We start from the raw sequence: 18,620 nt of genomic DNA on the forward strand, positions 1-18,620 counted from the left end.
TCTACTCCCAATACAAGCCATAAGGGAAGCCTACTCTCTTAAAAAGACAAGCAGCTAAGCCCCCAGTGAAAGCCAGAAGAATCCTAGCACAAAAAATGCTTGGGATAGTGAAGGACAAGAGTCCAACTCTAACATAAAAACACCAAGTCATATACACAAATATACATACAAACACAGAAATACACAAACATAAAAAATGAGCAAAAAGGCCAAAAAAATAGCATGACTATAGAAAGTTACTATGGTAATTGAGAGGATCAAGCCATAAGTTTAGAAGAATGTCAAAATATGAAATCTCAAAGAAAAATGTAATTTGGTCTCAAGCCCTAAAAGAATCCCTTGGATAGCTTTAAAAGGCTTTTAAAAAGCAAATGAGAGCAGAAGAAAAAAATAGGGAAAGAAATGAGAACAATGCAAGAGAATCATGAAAAAAGAGCCATCAGTATAGAGAAAAAATAGACAAAAAAAACCACTGAGGAAAATAACTCTCCATAAAGTAGAAGGGGTCAAATGGAAAAGGAAGTACAAAAGCTCACTGAAGAAAAAATTCCTTAAAAAATTAGAATTGTGCTGAGTGAAATGAACAGAATCAGGAGATCGTTGTACACTTCAACAACGATATCGTATGAGGATGTATTCTGATGGAAATGGATATCTTTAACAAAGAGAAGACCTAATTCACTTCCAGTTGATCAATAATGGACAGAATCAGCTACACCCAGAGAAGGAATACTGGGAGATGAGTGGAAATTGTTTGCATTTTTGTTTTTCTTCCCAGGTTATTTTTGCCTTCTATACAACAAGAAATTTGGTTCTGCACACATATATTGTATCTAGGATATACTATAACACATTTAACATGTACAGGACTGCCTGCCATCTAGGGGAGGAGGTGGAGGAAAGGAGGGAAAATTCGGAATAGAAGGGAGTACAAGGGATAATGTTGTAAAAGAATTACCCATGCATATTTACTGTGAAAAAAAGTTATAAAATTAATTAAAAAATTAGAATTGAACATGTGGAAACTGATGATAGTACAAGACCTCAAGATATAACAAAACAAAAATCAAAAAAAAAATTTTAAAAGAAATAAGAGAAAATGTGAGATTTCTCATTGGAAAAACAACTGACCTAGAAAATAGATCTAGAAGAGATAATAAAAGAATTATTGAACCAACTGAAAGCCATGATCAAAAAAGAAAGAAAGTCACAAAAACACCTGGACATCTTTCAAGTAATTATCAAAGCAAACTGTCCTATTATATTAGAACCAGAGGGCAAATCAGAAATTGAATGAAATGAATTTCATTGCCTGAGATACCAAAATAAAAACTCTCAGGAAAAACATAGTCAGATCCCAGAGCTTACAGATCAAGGAGAAAGTATGACATAGATCCTAAAAGAAACAATGTAAATAATATGGAGTTATAGTCAGGATTATATAGAATTTGACAGTTTCTGCATTAAAAAACTGGAAGGAATAGAATATGATAAACTGGAAGGCAAAGGAGTTAGGTTTACAATTGTGAATCAACTGCCCAGCAAAATTTTCAGAAGGGGAATTGGGCATATTTAAGAAAATAGAGGATTTTTAAGTGTTGCTTATTAAAAGACCAGAAATGAATAAAAAAATCTGACCTCAAATACTAGACTCAAGGGAAATATAAAAAGAGAAAAAGAGAAACAAGAGAGAAAGAACATAAGAAATCCATTAAGGTTAAATTGTTTATTTTTCTATATGTCAAGATAATATTTGTATTTAAAACTTTATTATCATAAAAGCAATTAAGAGGAAGATATGTAAACAGAGAGTATGTGTATAAGGTGACTTTGATGGGGATAATACTCAAAAAAAAAAGAAAAGAATGAAAAAGAAAATTGTACTGGGAGGAGGAAGGAAGAGATTGAATGAGGTAAATTATCCCATATAAAAGAGGCATGAAAAAGCTATAAAAATGGAGGAAAGATGGAAGGAGGAAATCAAAGTTTAAGCTTTACTCTCATCAAAATTAGCTCAAAGAGGGAGTAATGTACATACTCAGTTGGATTTAGAAATCTGTCTTATCCTAGAAGGAAGTAAAAAGAGATGAAGATAATAGAAGGGAAGGGAGGACTGATAAAAGGAAGGGTATATTGGGAAAGGCAGTGATCAGAAGAAAAACACTCTTGAGAAAAGGAAGGCAAGTGGGAAAGAAGATAAAAGAGTGAAAAATTCCATAGAGAAAATACACAGTTTTCATTACTATATAATGTGAATGTGATGAACTCACTCATAAAACAGAAGCAGATAGCAGAATGGATTAAAAACCAGAATTCTACAATGTTATTTACCAAAAAACACATTTGAAGCAGAGAGATACACACAGAGTAAAGATAAGGGGCTAGGCTAAAATCTATTATACTTCAGCTTAAGTAAAGAAAGAAGACATAGCAATCATAATCTAAGACAAAGCAAAAAAGCAAACATAGATCTAATAAAAGTGAAAGAAAGAAACTACATCTTACTAAAAGAAACCATAGACAAATTAAACAAAGCAATACTAAACATATATGCACCAAATGGTGTAACATCTAATTTCTGAAGGAGAATTTGAATGAACTTTAGAAATCGTTAATAAAACTATACTAGTGGGAGACGTCAACTTTCTCCTCTCAGAACTAGATATATCTAACTTAAAAATAAACAAGGAAAAAAAAGTTAAGGAAGTGATAAAATGTTATACTTAAAAAATCCTAAAAAATAAATTTAAAAATTATTTGAAATAATAACTCTAGCAAAGCACAAGATATAAATTAAACTCCTATACATAGTCAGCATTTCTATATATTACCAACAAAGGTCAGCAGCAAAAGATAGGGAAAGTTTCATTTCAAATAACTGTAGACAATATAAAATACTTAAAGTTTATTTGTTAACACAAACCCAAAAACTATATGAACAGAACTAAAAAGCACTTTTCACAGAAATACAGTCAAATCAAAACAACTTGAAAAAATTAATTGTTCATGGGTATTCCAAGCCAAAGTAATGGAAATTATAATTCTACCTAAATTAAATAAATTTAGTCAGTACCATGCCGATCAAACTTCAAAAAAATTACAGAGATAGAAAAAATAACAACAAAATTCATCTGAAAGACAAAAATCAAGAATATCAAGGGAATCAATGAAAAAATAATGTGAAGATGTAGTTACAGATCTCAAATTGTCTTACAAAATGTTAATCATCAAAACAATCTGGCATTAGCTAAGAAACAGAGTGGTGGATCAGTAAAACAGATTAAGTACACATTACATTATGGAAAATGACCATAGTAATCCACTATATGATAAACCCAAAGATTCAAACTTTTAAAACAAAAACTCATTATTTGAGAAAAACTGCTGGGAAAATTATGAAACAGTGTGGCAGAAACTAGATTACCAACTCACACCATATACTACTAGTAAGATCAAAAAGAATATATGATTTAGACATAAAGAGCAATAGTATAACAAATTAAGAGAGAATGATTTATGAATAAGGAAAAAATTAGGACTTAAGATATAGAAAACATTACAAAATGTAAAGGAGATAATTTTGATTATATAAATTAAAAAGGTTTTCCACAAACAAAACCAATGCAATCAAAATGATAAGAAAAACAGAAAACTGAGGGGGAAATGTTTTGCATGTGTTCTGATAAAGGCCTCACTTCCAAAATATTTAGAGAACTGAGTCAAATTTATAAAAATATAAGTCATTCCCCGATTGATAACTAATCAAAGGATTTGAAAAGGCAGTTTTCAAAGATCCATAATCATATGAAAAAATATTCTAAATTACTATAGATCAGTGGTCCTCAAACTTTTTAAACAGGGGGCCAGTTCACTGTCCCTCAGACTGTTGAAGGGCCAGACTATAGTAAAACCAAAAGCTCACACTCTGTCTCCACTCCTCAGTCCATTTGCCATAACCCGGTGGGCCGCATAAACGTCCTCAGTGGGGGCATCTGGTTGGTGGGCCTAGTTTGAGAACCCCTGCTATAGATCAAAAAAATGCAAATGAAAATAACTCTGAAGTACCATTTCCCACCTATCAGAGTGGCTAATATAATAGAAAAATGATAAATGTTGAAAGGAGATGTGTGGGGGAGAAGGAAAAAAAACCCTATTTGTACAAAAAATATTTATGGCAGCTCTTTTTTGGTGGCTAAAAATTGGAAGTCAAAGGGATGGCCATCAATTGGTAAATAAATGATAAAATAAGCTTTGGTTTATGATTGTGATGGAATATTATTGTGCTATAATAAATGACAAGAATAATTTCAGAAAAACTTGGAGTGACTTACATAAACTGAGGCACAGTAAAGTCAACAGAATCAGGAAAATGTTGTGCAAAGTTACAGCAATATTATTTTATGAAGAAATATGAATTATTTAGCTATTGTCATCAATAAGATGATCCAAGACAATCCCAAAGGACTAATGATGAATCATACTACCCACCTACAGAGAGAGAATTGATATTGATTGAATACAAATAGAAACATGTTATTTTTGTATTGGTCAACCTGCCATCTGGGGGAGGTGGGGGTGGAAAGGAGGGGGAAAATTGGAACAAAAGACTTGGCAATTGTCAGTGTTGTGAAAGTACCCATGCATATATCATGTAATTTAAAAAAATGCTATTTTTCACTTTCCTTTTTTTTATTTGTTTTCTTGTACAAAATGACCAATATACATAGCTGCACATATAGAATCTATATCTGATTGCTTACCCTCCCTGTCAGGGAAAAGGGAAGGATAAAATTTAGAACTCAAAACTTTAAATAAAAATGTTTTTCAAAAATTGTGTGGAAAAATAACATAATGGGCAACTCTGCCTGTCAAAAAAGAAAGCATTTTGAACAGAGAAGACTAATAATCAAATCCTAGAAAATTCTGCCTTCTATTTACCTTTCATTCCCCATAAGATCTATTAACTGCTGTCCCCAAAGCTTCTATATCATACTCTAATAACCTTGTCCTACCCTCAAGTTACTAGTAGAAGTTTTTTTAAAAAGCTTTTTCACCCTGCCTCTAAAGGACTATTTTTAAAAGAAAAACAAAAACCATTTTTATTGGTATTACTACCTTTATAAGAGATTCCTTTTCCCACTTTAACATATAAGAAAATTAATGAAAAAAGGAAAATTAAACATAGGAAAACAAGCACACATTCTGCTAACAAAAGAAATTTCTGTGTTTTATTCAACAACATTATAACCACTTGTTTTTCACTTATCCTTTTAGCTTTTGATATTAGATGAGTAGCTTAGTAGTTAATGTTACTTACAACTGGCCTACATTTGATTTCTGTCTATGACAGTCTTTCAATTGCATTGCTATTTTGATACTATCTCATTTGTTTTCAGATCTTCTTGTCAGAATAATTTGTATAAAGCCATACTCATAATGGGTATTCAACTATTTGTTAAAGATGTTTCTCATCTAAATCAAAGTCTATACACGTAAGTGAAAAGGCTAAGAGAAGTCTTTGTTTATGTTGTGATTAGTGATATGGTAAAGTGGGAAAAGTACTTAGGCATAATAAAATGAAAAAAAATGAAATAAAAAAGGCAAAATTAAAAAGTACTTATGCATAATAAAGTGAAAAATCAAATAAACACCCTGTACAATTAATGTAGTATTAGAAAACAATAATAATACTTCTTAAATTCCTAAAATTCACCAAAATAATTGCTTAGCATTTAGTAGATTGGTACAATCTATTATTTTTAAATCACCATTAGTTTTTCATTAAATGTTTTGCAAAATTATGTAGAACAAATAAGTATCTAGACATGATATTTAGTAACCAAGGAATGTATTTAAACCTCTATAATTCATTTGAAAAGATTCACAACAATCAAAACAAATGCTTTCATTTACAAATAGTATATGATCTCTTTCTTAACTCAGAATAGTAAGAATTATAGATTTTAAATCATTTTACTTATCCATTTAAGTGATAAAGATTTCATATTGAAAATATATTTAAAATTTTTAAATGTATATTATTTTATATAGTGCCCTAAAATTTGAGGCTTTATTGTGTGTGTCATTCATATAACATTGTATGCATATAACAAATATATATATATATATATATATAATTATATGTATAAAACATCACACATATACAGATATATTAAGATAACATAAAAAAGTAGTAAACTACAGCAAGTAACCAAGTTCAAGTAACTGAGAAAAAAATGAGAGGAAACCAGCAAAGATCCAACAGAACATCAAGAGCTGAAATGGAGGCAGAAAACAGCACTTTTCCACTGATGTTTATATTTTAATTATTAAAATAGAGGGGCAAAAACAGTTTTTCCACTGTTTAAATTCCATTACTGAGCTCAAAATATAAATTACACTTTTGTATCAGTGACAGCTATTATACAACAGCTAAAAGAGAATTTTCAAGAACAAAAAAGTGGATTTTTTCCTTCTTCCTGATTTGTTTTGTTGCCTCTTGGTGATCTAGATTTTCTTAGGTTCTTTCTGGATTATTAACAGAGTGAAAGATAAATATTAGTAATATGACAGAAAAATTAGGAACATTCATTCAAATTGTCACGTGTAAACTAAAGACATACAAAAAAAAAGGATCAAATGAATGAGTGAATAGTCATTTCATAGGATAAAGAGTGAAGGAGTCATAAAAAGAAATTACCTACTCATTGAGTTATGTTACAAATATTTCACATAAGAGATAATATCAGCTAGATGCCATTATATTATTTTGTTTAGCACCTAAAAATTGGTGTTATATTTTAAAATAGTATGAAAATAGTTTCTTTTCACATATATTGAACTGTTACTTTCCCAATTCCTCTTTCTTTTGAATTAGTAATATTTTTCCTCAAGACATATGCTAAAAAAATTGGCATTACTAAACTACGGTCTCCAGGGGAAATGTTAAGAGAGAGTGGAAGGTTTTGCCATCATATTGAACTAGGGAGATAGTGTAAAAGACTGAAGAATGCTAGGTCTGTCTTTGCTTGGAAGACCATAGAGAAATCATGAAGAAATATATTAAGAGTCAATTTAAAAAAAAATACTACCATAAACACTGAACAGATTTTGGGTGTTTGAGGGTATAGGTAGATTTTACCAGAGAAATTCATTTTGAGTAGTGTAAGTTACTCTATTGATTTATATATATATTTTTGGAACTAATGACTGTTCAGTCAGGGATATCATCTATTTTTCTTCTAAAACCCGGCTATTTAAGAATTTATAAATGAAGAGTTGATTTTGGTATGGGGCCCAAGGGAGTCCCATACAAACATAACATATCCTCAAATGTCCTATAATGGTTTAATGACCCCCCAAAAAGCCTACTCTTGATGTTATACATGTCTCTAATATTAGAATTATACATCTGTTTTTCACATATCATACCTTATTTAGTCTGTCAACAGGATCACAAGGAGATTTTGTGCATGCATCAGGTCCTTTTGTCCCATTTTCCATGGGGATAACTGAAAGAATGTGTAACATTTATATCAAGGGTCTAAACCACTACTAATATTCATTAAAAGGGCATCAAATTTTTTTTTAATGTAGCAGGCCTATCATCGTCCTTCCTTAACAACAACGATAACTATAACAGGTTTTATTGCCACACTACTGCCTTCATGAACAAGCATAATTAGGAATTTTTATGAGATAAATGTTACATTACTCAAATTAAATACATTTAAAAATTAATCAACTTCAAAGTGTGAATTGCTTGTAGCAAGCTGCTGATTTGAATAATTCAGGTGCAAGAGAAAAACTTCTTTGCTTAAATACAGGATTTTCAGATTTCATCTTACAAAATATTTCAAGTTTCTGCTTCCCATTTCCTTTATGAAATTGTTTTATTAACTTCCTTTCAGATCTGTAAAGATCCACTTGTTTCCCTAATTGCGATTTAGTTATTTTTTACAGAACAATTGTTTGGCCCTTTCTGCTGCATGTAAATGGATTTTTCTTTAGGGGTTCCACTTAAAATTCTTGTTCGTCATGCTTGCATGTTTATCTTTTACATTTTCAGTCAGCATCCACTATGCCAAAACATAAAAACTCTACTGTTAAACAGGAATGTCTTAATTTCATGTGGATTGGTTATCTACATTAAACAATTTCACAGGATTATTGCTCAAGTCTATTCTTCCTGTAAAGACCTTATAAAAATCAATTACAAGAAAATCTCTCTCAGGTAACAAAATTATTTTCCTACAATTCTTACTAATTGAACTTTAGTTTGGGACCTGGTAGGTTAATCAGTCAACAAAAAATATATATTGAGTTCTTAGCATTAATACATTAATATTCATAATTAATAATTTCTTTAAAGAATCACAAGGAAATATTACTTTAAGTTAAAATTGACGAGGAAGCCAGAACATAGAAAGTATGATCATAAAACTACAAAACCAATTCCAAAAAGTAAAAACAAAAAGAGAAATCCCATAACTGTCATACTTGGAAATCATAAAAGATCTAAAACATCTAAACATTAATACATAAACTCATGTAAACTACTACAGTGTAAACTAAGTGCTAAAGATTCCTTCAGGAGATTTACATAATATATTTCTGACACATGGTAATATTTACATTAGTATTTTCCCTGTGCCCATTTCCCTACAAAAGCCTATCCAGGGAAAACAGGCCACACAAATGTCAAGTCTGAGATTCCTGCCCTGATCATTCAAAACAGACTTTAACTTAGGCTGAAGACTAAAAATTAGTCTCTGTTCTGCTCCCAAAATCAGAAAACCACACAGCTATAATATTTGCTTTTCTATACTTTGTTATTTCCTCAGTATAGCCCTGCTACTGCCACCCTCTAAGTACATATACCTTCTTCAGTCAACCCTGGATCTGTAACCAAGAACTGGATAGTGGGTGACAGAGCTACCAAATGGCATTCCTTCCTTCCTATACCATGCTTCAGTGATCCCCTGAAATCGCTTGCTATCCTAATATTTGCTTCCAGTCTTAGTCCTGGGTGCTAGAATACTTTGTGTTTAGCACACTCTTGGCCAGATCTCTGTCCCTCTAATCTAATTTGGGCTGGAAATATGACTCACTGTGTCTTTTTCTTTAGATTTCCCTATCAACATTTAGTCTGATATTTTTCCTAGGTTTATTCTTTAGACCAAAGATATTAGGGAGTGGCAAGAAGTTATACTTCTAAGTCAATATGCCACTAGAAGAATGGAAGATTGCACATCCTCAGCTATACCAGAACTTGTCTGTTCCTTTTCCCAATTACCATGTAGGTATGATCCTTGCTTCTCTGTAGAAGTGGGACAGAACTATATATACATTCTACCTTTGGGTTACAAATATTAAACCAATGTAAACACAGTCTTACATGATGACACATATCTTACAAAGGATAAACTAAATATACATTATTCTTTTGTTTTATTAATTTAGTACCCAACCCAAAAAAAAGGAAATGATGCTCAGAAACTGCACCATGAAGCAGTAATCATCAAAATGATTTGTACTGGTTCAGAGAAAAGGTTGCTTATGGTGGAGTATGAATGCAGATTGAAGCATATTTTTCAACTTTATTTTGTTAAATTTAGGGGTGGATTCTTTTGGTCTATATTTTCTTTCATAACAAGACCAATATTGAAATGTTTTGCATGACTACACATGTATAACCTATATCAAATTGCTTGTCTTCTCAGGAATGGGTAAGAATTGGAAGGACAAAAAGAATTTGGAATTCAATTTTTAAAATTATTATTAAAATTGTTTTGGTATTTATTTCATAGGTTTTCTTGAAATGGAAATGTATTGGTTTATGTTGAATCCTCTCTTATGTTTTGCTGTGTACATGACAATTGTTTTTCTTTTCACATTTTGCATTTAAGTTTAAAATGAATAAAATATTTATAAAAAAATTATTTTCACATGTAATTATTTTGAATTATGGCAGGCACTGTGCTAAGCATTTTTCACAAATATCATTTAATTTGATCTTCATAACCAGGCATGCATTATTATTTTCCTCATTATATGATTAAGGAAATTGAGGCAGAGATTAAATGATTTGCCCAAGATCCCACATCTAATAAGTATCTGTGGCCATATTTGAATTCACGTTTTTCTGACTCTAGTCTCAGCATTTTATCCATTGTGCCACCAGTTATCTCAATAAATTATATTAGATATACAAATATAGAAGGAAAAGAGAACAATAACCTAGAGTCTGAGAAATCTAAATATTCTAGGTGTTGGAATAAGAATCCCTTATTCCAGAAAGACTGTTGAGAAAAATACAAAGAAAATCTTGCAGAAATTAGGTATACACCAACATTTCAAGCTCTATACAAGGATAAGTTATAAATGGGTATATTATTTAGACATAAATGATGACATTTTAAAAACTGGAAGATAAATGAAGAAATTACCTTTTAGGTATAAAGACAGGAAAAGAATTTTTGACTAAAGAAAAGATCACAGGAGATAAAATGGGCTATATTGATTATATAAAATTAAATGGGTTTTGTATAGACAAAACTAATGCAGCTAAAATTAGAAGAATAGCAGGTAACTAGGACATATAGGAAACTGATTCAAATTTATAAAAATGAAATTCATTTCCTAATTGATAAATGTCAAAGATTATAAAAAGGTAAGATTCAAAGGAAGAAATATATACTTATTGTAGTTATATGAAAAAGCATCTAAATAACTAATAGAAAAATCCATATTAAAACAAATCTGAAGTTTTACCTCATAGTCATCAGGTAAGGTTGATAAAAAGGAAAAATGACAAAAATGACTAAGGGGGGGGGAAGCATGTATTAATATACTGCTGATGGAGTTGTGAATTGGTCCAGACATTCTGGGAAGCAATATAGAACTGTAACATCAAAAGTTACAAAACTGGATGTACCCTTTGATCCAGCAATACCACTCAAGTCTAAATCTCAAGAAACCAAAGAAAGGGGAAAAGGATCTCTATATACAAAAATATTTAAAACAATTCTTTTGTATGGAAGTGAAGAGCTGGAACCTAGTGGGGGACCATCAATGGGGAATATGAATTAAAGGTACTGTGCTGTAAGAAAAATCAAGGAGATGGTTTCAAAAAAAATGTGGAGGGATTTATACAAGCTGATACAGAGTGAAGTTAAGAGAATCAGGAGAATAATTTATTTAACAACAACACTGTAAAGACAAATAATTTTGAAATACTTAAGAATTCTGATCAATACATGACCAACAATGCCATTGGGCCCATGATACAACATGCTACCCACCTTCCCAGTGAGAGGGTGATGATAGTAAGTGGTTAATAGTGGAAATTGTGTTTTGTTTGACTATTCATATGTGTTGTGAGGATTTTGTTTTGATTTTCCAAAGGGGTAGAGGAATATAGGTACAAGAGTAAATATATTGTTTTTCATTTTTAAAAAATTTAAGGGAAATAAAATTAGTCTGATATGACCTGTTTTTCAGTTTTGTTTTGTTTTTATAAAGTCAAGCTAGCTCTTCATAAGTAGCATTTAAATCTGGGACAGCTAGGTGGTTCAAGACAAGGAGTACTAGCTCAGGAGTCAGGAAGACCTGGGTTCTAATCCATCCTCAGATACTTACTAGCTATGTGATCCTAGGCAAGTCATTTAACCCAATTTGCCTCCAAAAAAAAAGTAATTATCATTTTAAGTACTTTTCTAAATATTCACCAATCATATGTTAAATTTATTCTAGAATTTTCCTTGATATATAGTTCAAGTTCATTGGACTATAATTTATAAGCTCGAATCTTTCTTTTTTTGAAAATTAGAAAATTAGTCTTTCAATTTTATAGTACCACACTCTCACTTTCCATAACCCATCAAATATTACTGTCAGTTTTTCAGCAATCACATCTGTTGGTTCTTTCAGAACCCAAGAACTTAAGTTTTTTAGGGGCAACTAGTGCTGTAAGAACTGAAAATATAGTTTAAAAAAGCCTTAAATTAGAAAAGAAATTGCCCTACATAAAGTCAAAAGCTAGAAATCATAGAAAGTAGTGATAATATAGGAAAAGGAAGAGCAGTTGAAATACCCAGAAGTGCACAAGAAAATAACTCAGTCTCAAACAATCCATGTACAAATGCACATATTATAAGCAACAATCCTGATAAACTAGGGAAAAAATTGACTTCAAAGACATCACTAAAATTTGGTAGATTAATGAACAAAATATGACTCTGGTGAACATAATATTTATAGAAACAGAAAAGGTAAAAGATGGAAAATGTGGTATATTAAGAAGATAAATTCATGCAAGCAAAAGCAGAAACAGAGGGAAAAGAACAAAATATAGTATAAAGAATCTGAATAGATATCAATCAAAATAAAAACAATTTTTTACCTATGACAGGTCACCTGAAAAGACAAAAGGAATAGATGGGAAGGTTGGGAAATACATCAAAAGCTTAGCCCAGAGAGATCTTAATTATCCAGACACTTGCTGGAATTCTCTGCCTAAAGTAGAATTAAATGTTTATCTTACCTAAAGGATCATTGCCTTGTTCAAAAGTTGGAGGAACCAAGAGAAACTCCATTCTGAATGAGAGTGTCACAAAGGAGGAAATGGTTCCTAGAAAGCAAAGCATCAGGAACTTTGCAATAATGTGACTATTCCATCTTAGAATTGGGGATAAAAGAAAAAGATTTGTCATGTACCTGAGATTTGGGGAGAGAAAATTTCAAACAATTTACAGAAAGAAGAATTTAAAAGTCTTTGGCTTAAAATTATATAGGGGAAATTACTCCAGGTTATTATGTATTATGTTCTAAAGACTCAAAAAAATAACCCGACAAGATGAAAAAATAAATTATCAAAAGGTCAATGTGGATGCGTTTATCAGTTGGTAGATCTCCTCTTAGAAGTATCTTGACTTATTTTTATATATAAAAGGCATGCACAGGGGATGAAGTTAAGATGGCAGAATAAAGGGACTTCCTTGAGCTCTCTCAAATTCCTCTCCAAATAACTTTAAAATAATGCCTCAAAAAAAATTCTAGAGTAGCAACAAAAGGAGAGGACAAAACAATTTTCTAACCCAAGACAACTTAGAAAGTAAACAGGAAAGGTTTATCTTACTGAGGTAAGAGTGGAGTATAGACCAAAATAGTCCATGCTTTAGCAAGCCATCAGCAGCCTTCACATTGGCAAGCCAGCCCTAATACACACTCTGGCATGCAAGTTAGCAGCAAGGTCATCCTGAGCAAGCCAGGAGCAGGACTTAGGGACAATTAATTGTGTGACAGTGACTTCTGGAACTTCTGGTCTACAGATAATAAGGAGGTTGAACAACTATCAAAAAAGAGATTATAGAAGACCCTTTCTGGTACTCAGGGCAAGAGTCTATGCATTGGTCATGCAGAAATCAGCATACAGACTCAGACTGCAGTCCTAGAATGATGGGAACTATGACACTATAGCTCATAGCTACAGGAGATTACATGGTCACAGTTTCAAGGTAGAAAAGAGTACTTGAGATTGATCACAGACAATCCCACAGACCAGAAAGTCAGTGACAGCACCTCTCCTTAGATCATATTCCCTTGGAACAACTAAAAACCTACAAAATCCCAAAACAAGATCTGAAAACATCACAAAAAATTGGAGGCTGGGAACAGAATTCAATTTTAATATCAAGTTAGAGGTAAAGAAATGGTTTGGGAAAAATGAGTAAGTACCAGAAAAGTACCTTACCATATAAAGTTTCTATGATGATAGGAAACATCAAAATATAAACTCAGAAGAGGACAACAATGTCAAATACGTTACATGCAAAACCTGAAAAAATGTAAACTGGTTTCAGGACCAAATATTGATTTAATAGAAGACCCCAAAAAGAATTTTAAAAATCAGAGACACAAAAAGGGGGGGGGAACAAATTATGCAAAATGTAGAGAATCATGGAAAAAAAGAGTGAACAGCTTGGTTTTTAAAAAAAAATCTAAAAAATGGGAAAATAAGTACAAAAATTCACTGAAGTGAACAATCCTTAAAAAGTAAAATTGGCCATATAGAAAAGAAGGCACAAAAGCTCACTGAAGAAATAATTCCTTCAAAAGTAGGTCTACTCAAGTGGAAGCTAATGATTCTTTGAGATAACAAAAAACAATAAAACAAAATCAAAAAAATTGTGGAGGGAGAAAATGTGGAATATTTCATTGGAAAAACAAAATTACCTGGAAAACAAATACAGAAGGGATAATTTAAGAATCACTGGACTACCTGAAAACCATGATCACAAAAAAGACCATGGACACCATATTTCAAGAAATATCAAATATGTACTGTCAAAAAATGTTATAATTATAAAATAAAATTAAAAATTAAAAAAAAAAAAGAAATATCAAGGAAAATTGTTCTAATATCCTAGAACCAGTAGATAAAATAGAAATTAAAAGAATTCACTGATCACTACCTGAAAGCAAAGGCAAAATGAAAATTCCCAAAAATACTATATCCAAATTCCAGAGCTTCCCAGTTAAGGAGAAGATACTACAAGCAGCCAAGAAAAAAAAATACAATTCAAATGTCATGGAGTTACATTTAAAATAATAGAATCTAGCAGTTTCTGCATTAAAGGATCAAAAGATTTAGAATATAATATTCAACAAGGCAAAGAAACTAGGATTAAAAGAATTACCTAACCAGAAACACTGAGTATAATCCTTCTGAGGGGAATATGAATACTTTTTAAAATGGAGAGCTTTTAAGCATTCCTGATGAAAAAAATAGAGCTAAAAAGAAAACCCAATTTTCAAATATAAGACTCAAAAGAAGCATTAAAAATGCAAACAGGAAAGAAAAATCATAAGGGATTCAAGAAAGTTAAACTGCGTACATTCCTACATTAGAAAATGATACTTGTAATTTCTAAGAACTTTATTATTACTAGGGTAATAAAAAGTAGTATACATAAAGGGCATGGGTGTGAATTGACTATGAAGGGATAACATCTAAAACTAATTAAATGGTTAAAAAAAAAAGAATGCAGTTGGAGAAGGTATAAGGGAAAGTAGAATAGGGTAAATTATTACACATTAAAGAGATATGAAAGAGTTTTTATAATAAAAGGAAAAATGGAGGTGGGGTAGCAAGCAAAGCTTGAACTTTACTTTCATCAGAATTGGCTGAAAAATGGAATAATTTGCACACTCAGCTGGATATATCTCATACAAAGTAAGAGGTGAGTCAAGTAAGTGAAGAGAGGGCATGCTAATGGAGAGAAAATATTGGGGGAAGTAGTGGTTGGAAGCAAACACTTTTATGAAGGGACAAAATGAAAGCAGACAAAGAAGGATAATCTGAAGGAAATATAATGGAAAGAAAAACACAGTTAATAAACATAATTGTGAATATGAATTGGATGAATGTATCCATAAACCAGAAATAGAGAGCAGAATGGATTAAAAAATAAGATGTTATAATATATTATTTATAGAAACACACTTGAAGCACAGAGACACACACAGAATAAAAATAAAAAAATAAAGACTAAGTTGGAAGAGAAACTATTATGTTTCAGTTGAAGTAAAAAAAAAAAAAAAACCCAGATAAAAATAATTATCTCAGACAAAACAAGTGCAAAGATAATCTAATTAAAATAGATAAGCAAGAAAATTTTATTTTAAAAGGTACCATACACCAAGGCTTCTTAAACTTTTTCCATTTGTGATCTCTTTTTACTGAAGTAATTTTTAAATGCTCTCAAGTATGTAGATATATAAAACAGGTATGTAAATCAATTATTTGTTGATGATAAATCCCCCACATTCAGTTATAAGATTCCATATGGGGTCACAAACCAAAGTTTAAGAAGCCAGGCCATAGATCAGTACCAAATGATATAGCATCCAAATTTTTAAAGGAAAAGTTAAATAAGCTACAGAATGAAACAGGTAGTAAACCTATACAAATGGACAATCTCAACTTTCTCTTCTCAAAACTAGATAAAGCTAATAAAAATATAAGAAAAAAATTAAAGAGATGAATAGAATTTTGGAAAAGATAGAGCTCTGAAGAAAAATGAATGGGGAACAGAAAGAATAAACTTCTTTCTAGTGGTGACTCTTACACAAAAACGGACCATGTATTTATTAGGGCATTAAAAACTTCACATCCGGGGGGCGGAGTCAAGATGGCAGACAAGATACACGCAAATTTCTAAGTTCCCTCTTACCCTCAATACCAACTATTTAACTCAGCCTCAAAAATAGCACTGGAGTGGTAAAAACCACAAATATTAGAAGCACAACTTACCAGCCTGAAGAGAATCTGGAATTTCGTCAGAAAAGGTCGGTCCTGAGGGGTGGAAAAAAAACCTCTATAATAGAGAAAAATAACTCATTTAAAAACTCAATTGGACATATCCAAAATGAAGTAAAAAAAGCAAACAAAGAAAATAACTCATTAAAAATCAGGACTGAACAAATAGAAATGAATGATTCATTGAGATACCAAGAATCAGCCAAGCAAAACTAAAAAAATGCAAACTGGAGATTAACATCAAATATTTACTGAGAAAATCGACAGACCTGGAAAATAGGAGAGATAATCTGAGGATTATAGACTTCCCAAAAATTATGATGAAAAAAAGAGCCTAGATTCTATTTTACAAGAAATCATCAAAGAGAACTGTCCATAGATAATAGAACCAGAAGGTAAAATAGGCATTGAAAGAATTCATTGAACACCTTCTGAAAAAGACCCTAAAAAAAAAAAAAAAAAAAAAAAAAAAAAAAAAAAAAAACTCCAAAGAACATTGTGGCTAAGCTGCAGAACTATCAGACTAAGGAAAAAATATTGCAAGCAGACAGGGAAAAACAATTCAAATATCGAGGTGCCACAACAAGGGTCACTCAAGATCTAGCTGCCTTCACATTAAAGGATCAAAGGGCCTGGAACATGATATTCCAAAAGGCAAAAGAACTTAGAATGCAGCCAAGAATAAACTACCCAGCTAAGTTTAGCATTTTCTTCCATGGAAGAAGATGGACATTTAATGAAACAGATGAATTCCATTTGTTTCTAAGAAAAAAATCAGATCTAAACAAAAAATTTGATCTCCAACCACAAGACTCAAGAGAAGCAGAAAAAAGGTAAAAGGAACTCTTGAGAACTGTATTTATGTTGTGGATATACAGAAAGTCCACATGTATAATTTGATTTTACTGATATAACATTAAAAAAAAGGGAAGTAGAAAGGGAAAGGGGATAGTATCAGAAAATGGGAAAAGGGGAGATAAAAAGAGGGAAACCACATCTTACTCTCATCAGAGTAGGCTCAAAGAGTAAATAATTGACATATTTGTTTTTCAGAGAATTCTCTCTCACCTCATTAAAAGGGGGCAGAGGAAAAAGGAAAAAGAAAAGAGTAATAAGTGAAGAGTATAAGAAAGGGAAAGGGACTTAAAAGGAGGGGGGGAGGGATACTAAAAAGGGAGGGCTGCATGACTCAAGTGGAGTCCATAAGATTAATACTGGGGAAGGGGTTCAAAGGGGACAAGGGGAAAAAAGCATAATCTGGGGATAATATGATGGCAGGAAATACAGAATTAGTAATTTTAACTGTAAATGTGAATGGGATGAACTCTCCCATTAAATGGAGGTGAATAGCAAACTGGATCAAAAGTCAGAACCCTACAATATATTGCTTACAGGAAACACATTTAAAGCAGGGAGATACTTACAGAGTAAAAGTAAAAGGCTGGAGCAGAATCTATTATGCTTCAAGTGAAGTCAAAAAAGCAGGGGTGGCCATCCTTATCTCAGATCAAGCAAAAGCAGAAATTGATCTAATTAAAAGAGATAAGGAAGAAAACTATATCCTGCTATTGGGTAGCATAGACAATGAAGCTATAGCAATACTAAACACATATGCACCAAGTGGTATAGCATCTAACTTCCTAAAGAAGAAGTTAAGAGAGTTGCAAGGAATAGACAGCAAAACAATAATAGTGGGAGTCAGCAGTTCATGGAACCTTTACAAAAACTGACCATATATTGGGACTTAAAAATCTCAAAATTAAATGCAGGAAGGCAGAAATAGTAAATGCCTTGTTCTCAGATCACAATGCAATAAAAATTACATTCAACAAGAAGTTAGGGGTAAATAGACCAAAAAGTAATTGGAAACTAAATAATCTCATCTTAAAGAATGATTGAGTGAAACAGCAAATTATAGAAACAATAATTTCACCCAAGATAATGACAACGATGAGACATCATACTAAAATTTGTGGGATGCAGGTAAAGCAGTAATAAGGGGAAATTTTATATCTTTAGAGACTTGCTTGAATAAAACAGAGAAAGAGAAGATCAATGAATTGGGCCTGCAACTTAAAAATCTAGAAAAAGACCAAATTAAAAACCCCCAACCAAATATTAAAAATCCAACAGCAAGAGATACAAAGAGAAATTCCATTCAAAATAACGGTCAATAGTATAAAATATTTGGAAATATATTTACCAAAGGAAAGTCAGGAATTATATGAGCAAAATTACAAAACACTTGCCACAAAAATAAAGTCAGATTTAAATAATTGGAAAGACATTAAATGCTCTT

The 18,620-nt window shown here is 31.6% G+C and overlaps 1 protein-coding gene across 1 annotated transcript in view; it reads right to left on the bottom strand.

The window, feature by feature from the left end:
* Positions 1–18,620, bottom strand: part of ZPBP (zona pellucida binding protein) — a 103,535-nt gene that overhangs the window by 39,600 nt on the left and 45,315 nt on the right. Inside the window, exon 7 of the mRNA XM_074282743.1 lies at positions 7,432–7,511. Coding sequence (XP_074138844.1) covers positions 7,432–7,511 — 80 coding nt within the window. The remainder of the gene's footprint in view (positions 1–7,431; positions 7,512–18,620) is intronic.

The sequence above is a fragment of the Sminthopsis crassicaudata genome, chromosome 1 (genome assembly GCF_048593235.1).
Source record: "Sminthopsis crassicaudata isolate SCR6 chromosome 1, ASM4859323v1, whole genome shotgun sequence".
In the NCBI taxonomy this organism is placed as follows: Eukaryota; Metazoa; Chordata; class Mammalia; order Dasyuromorphia; family Dasyuridae; genus Sminthopsis; species Sminthopsis crassicaudata.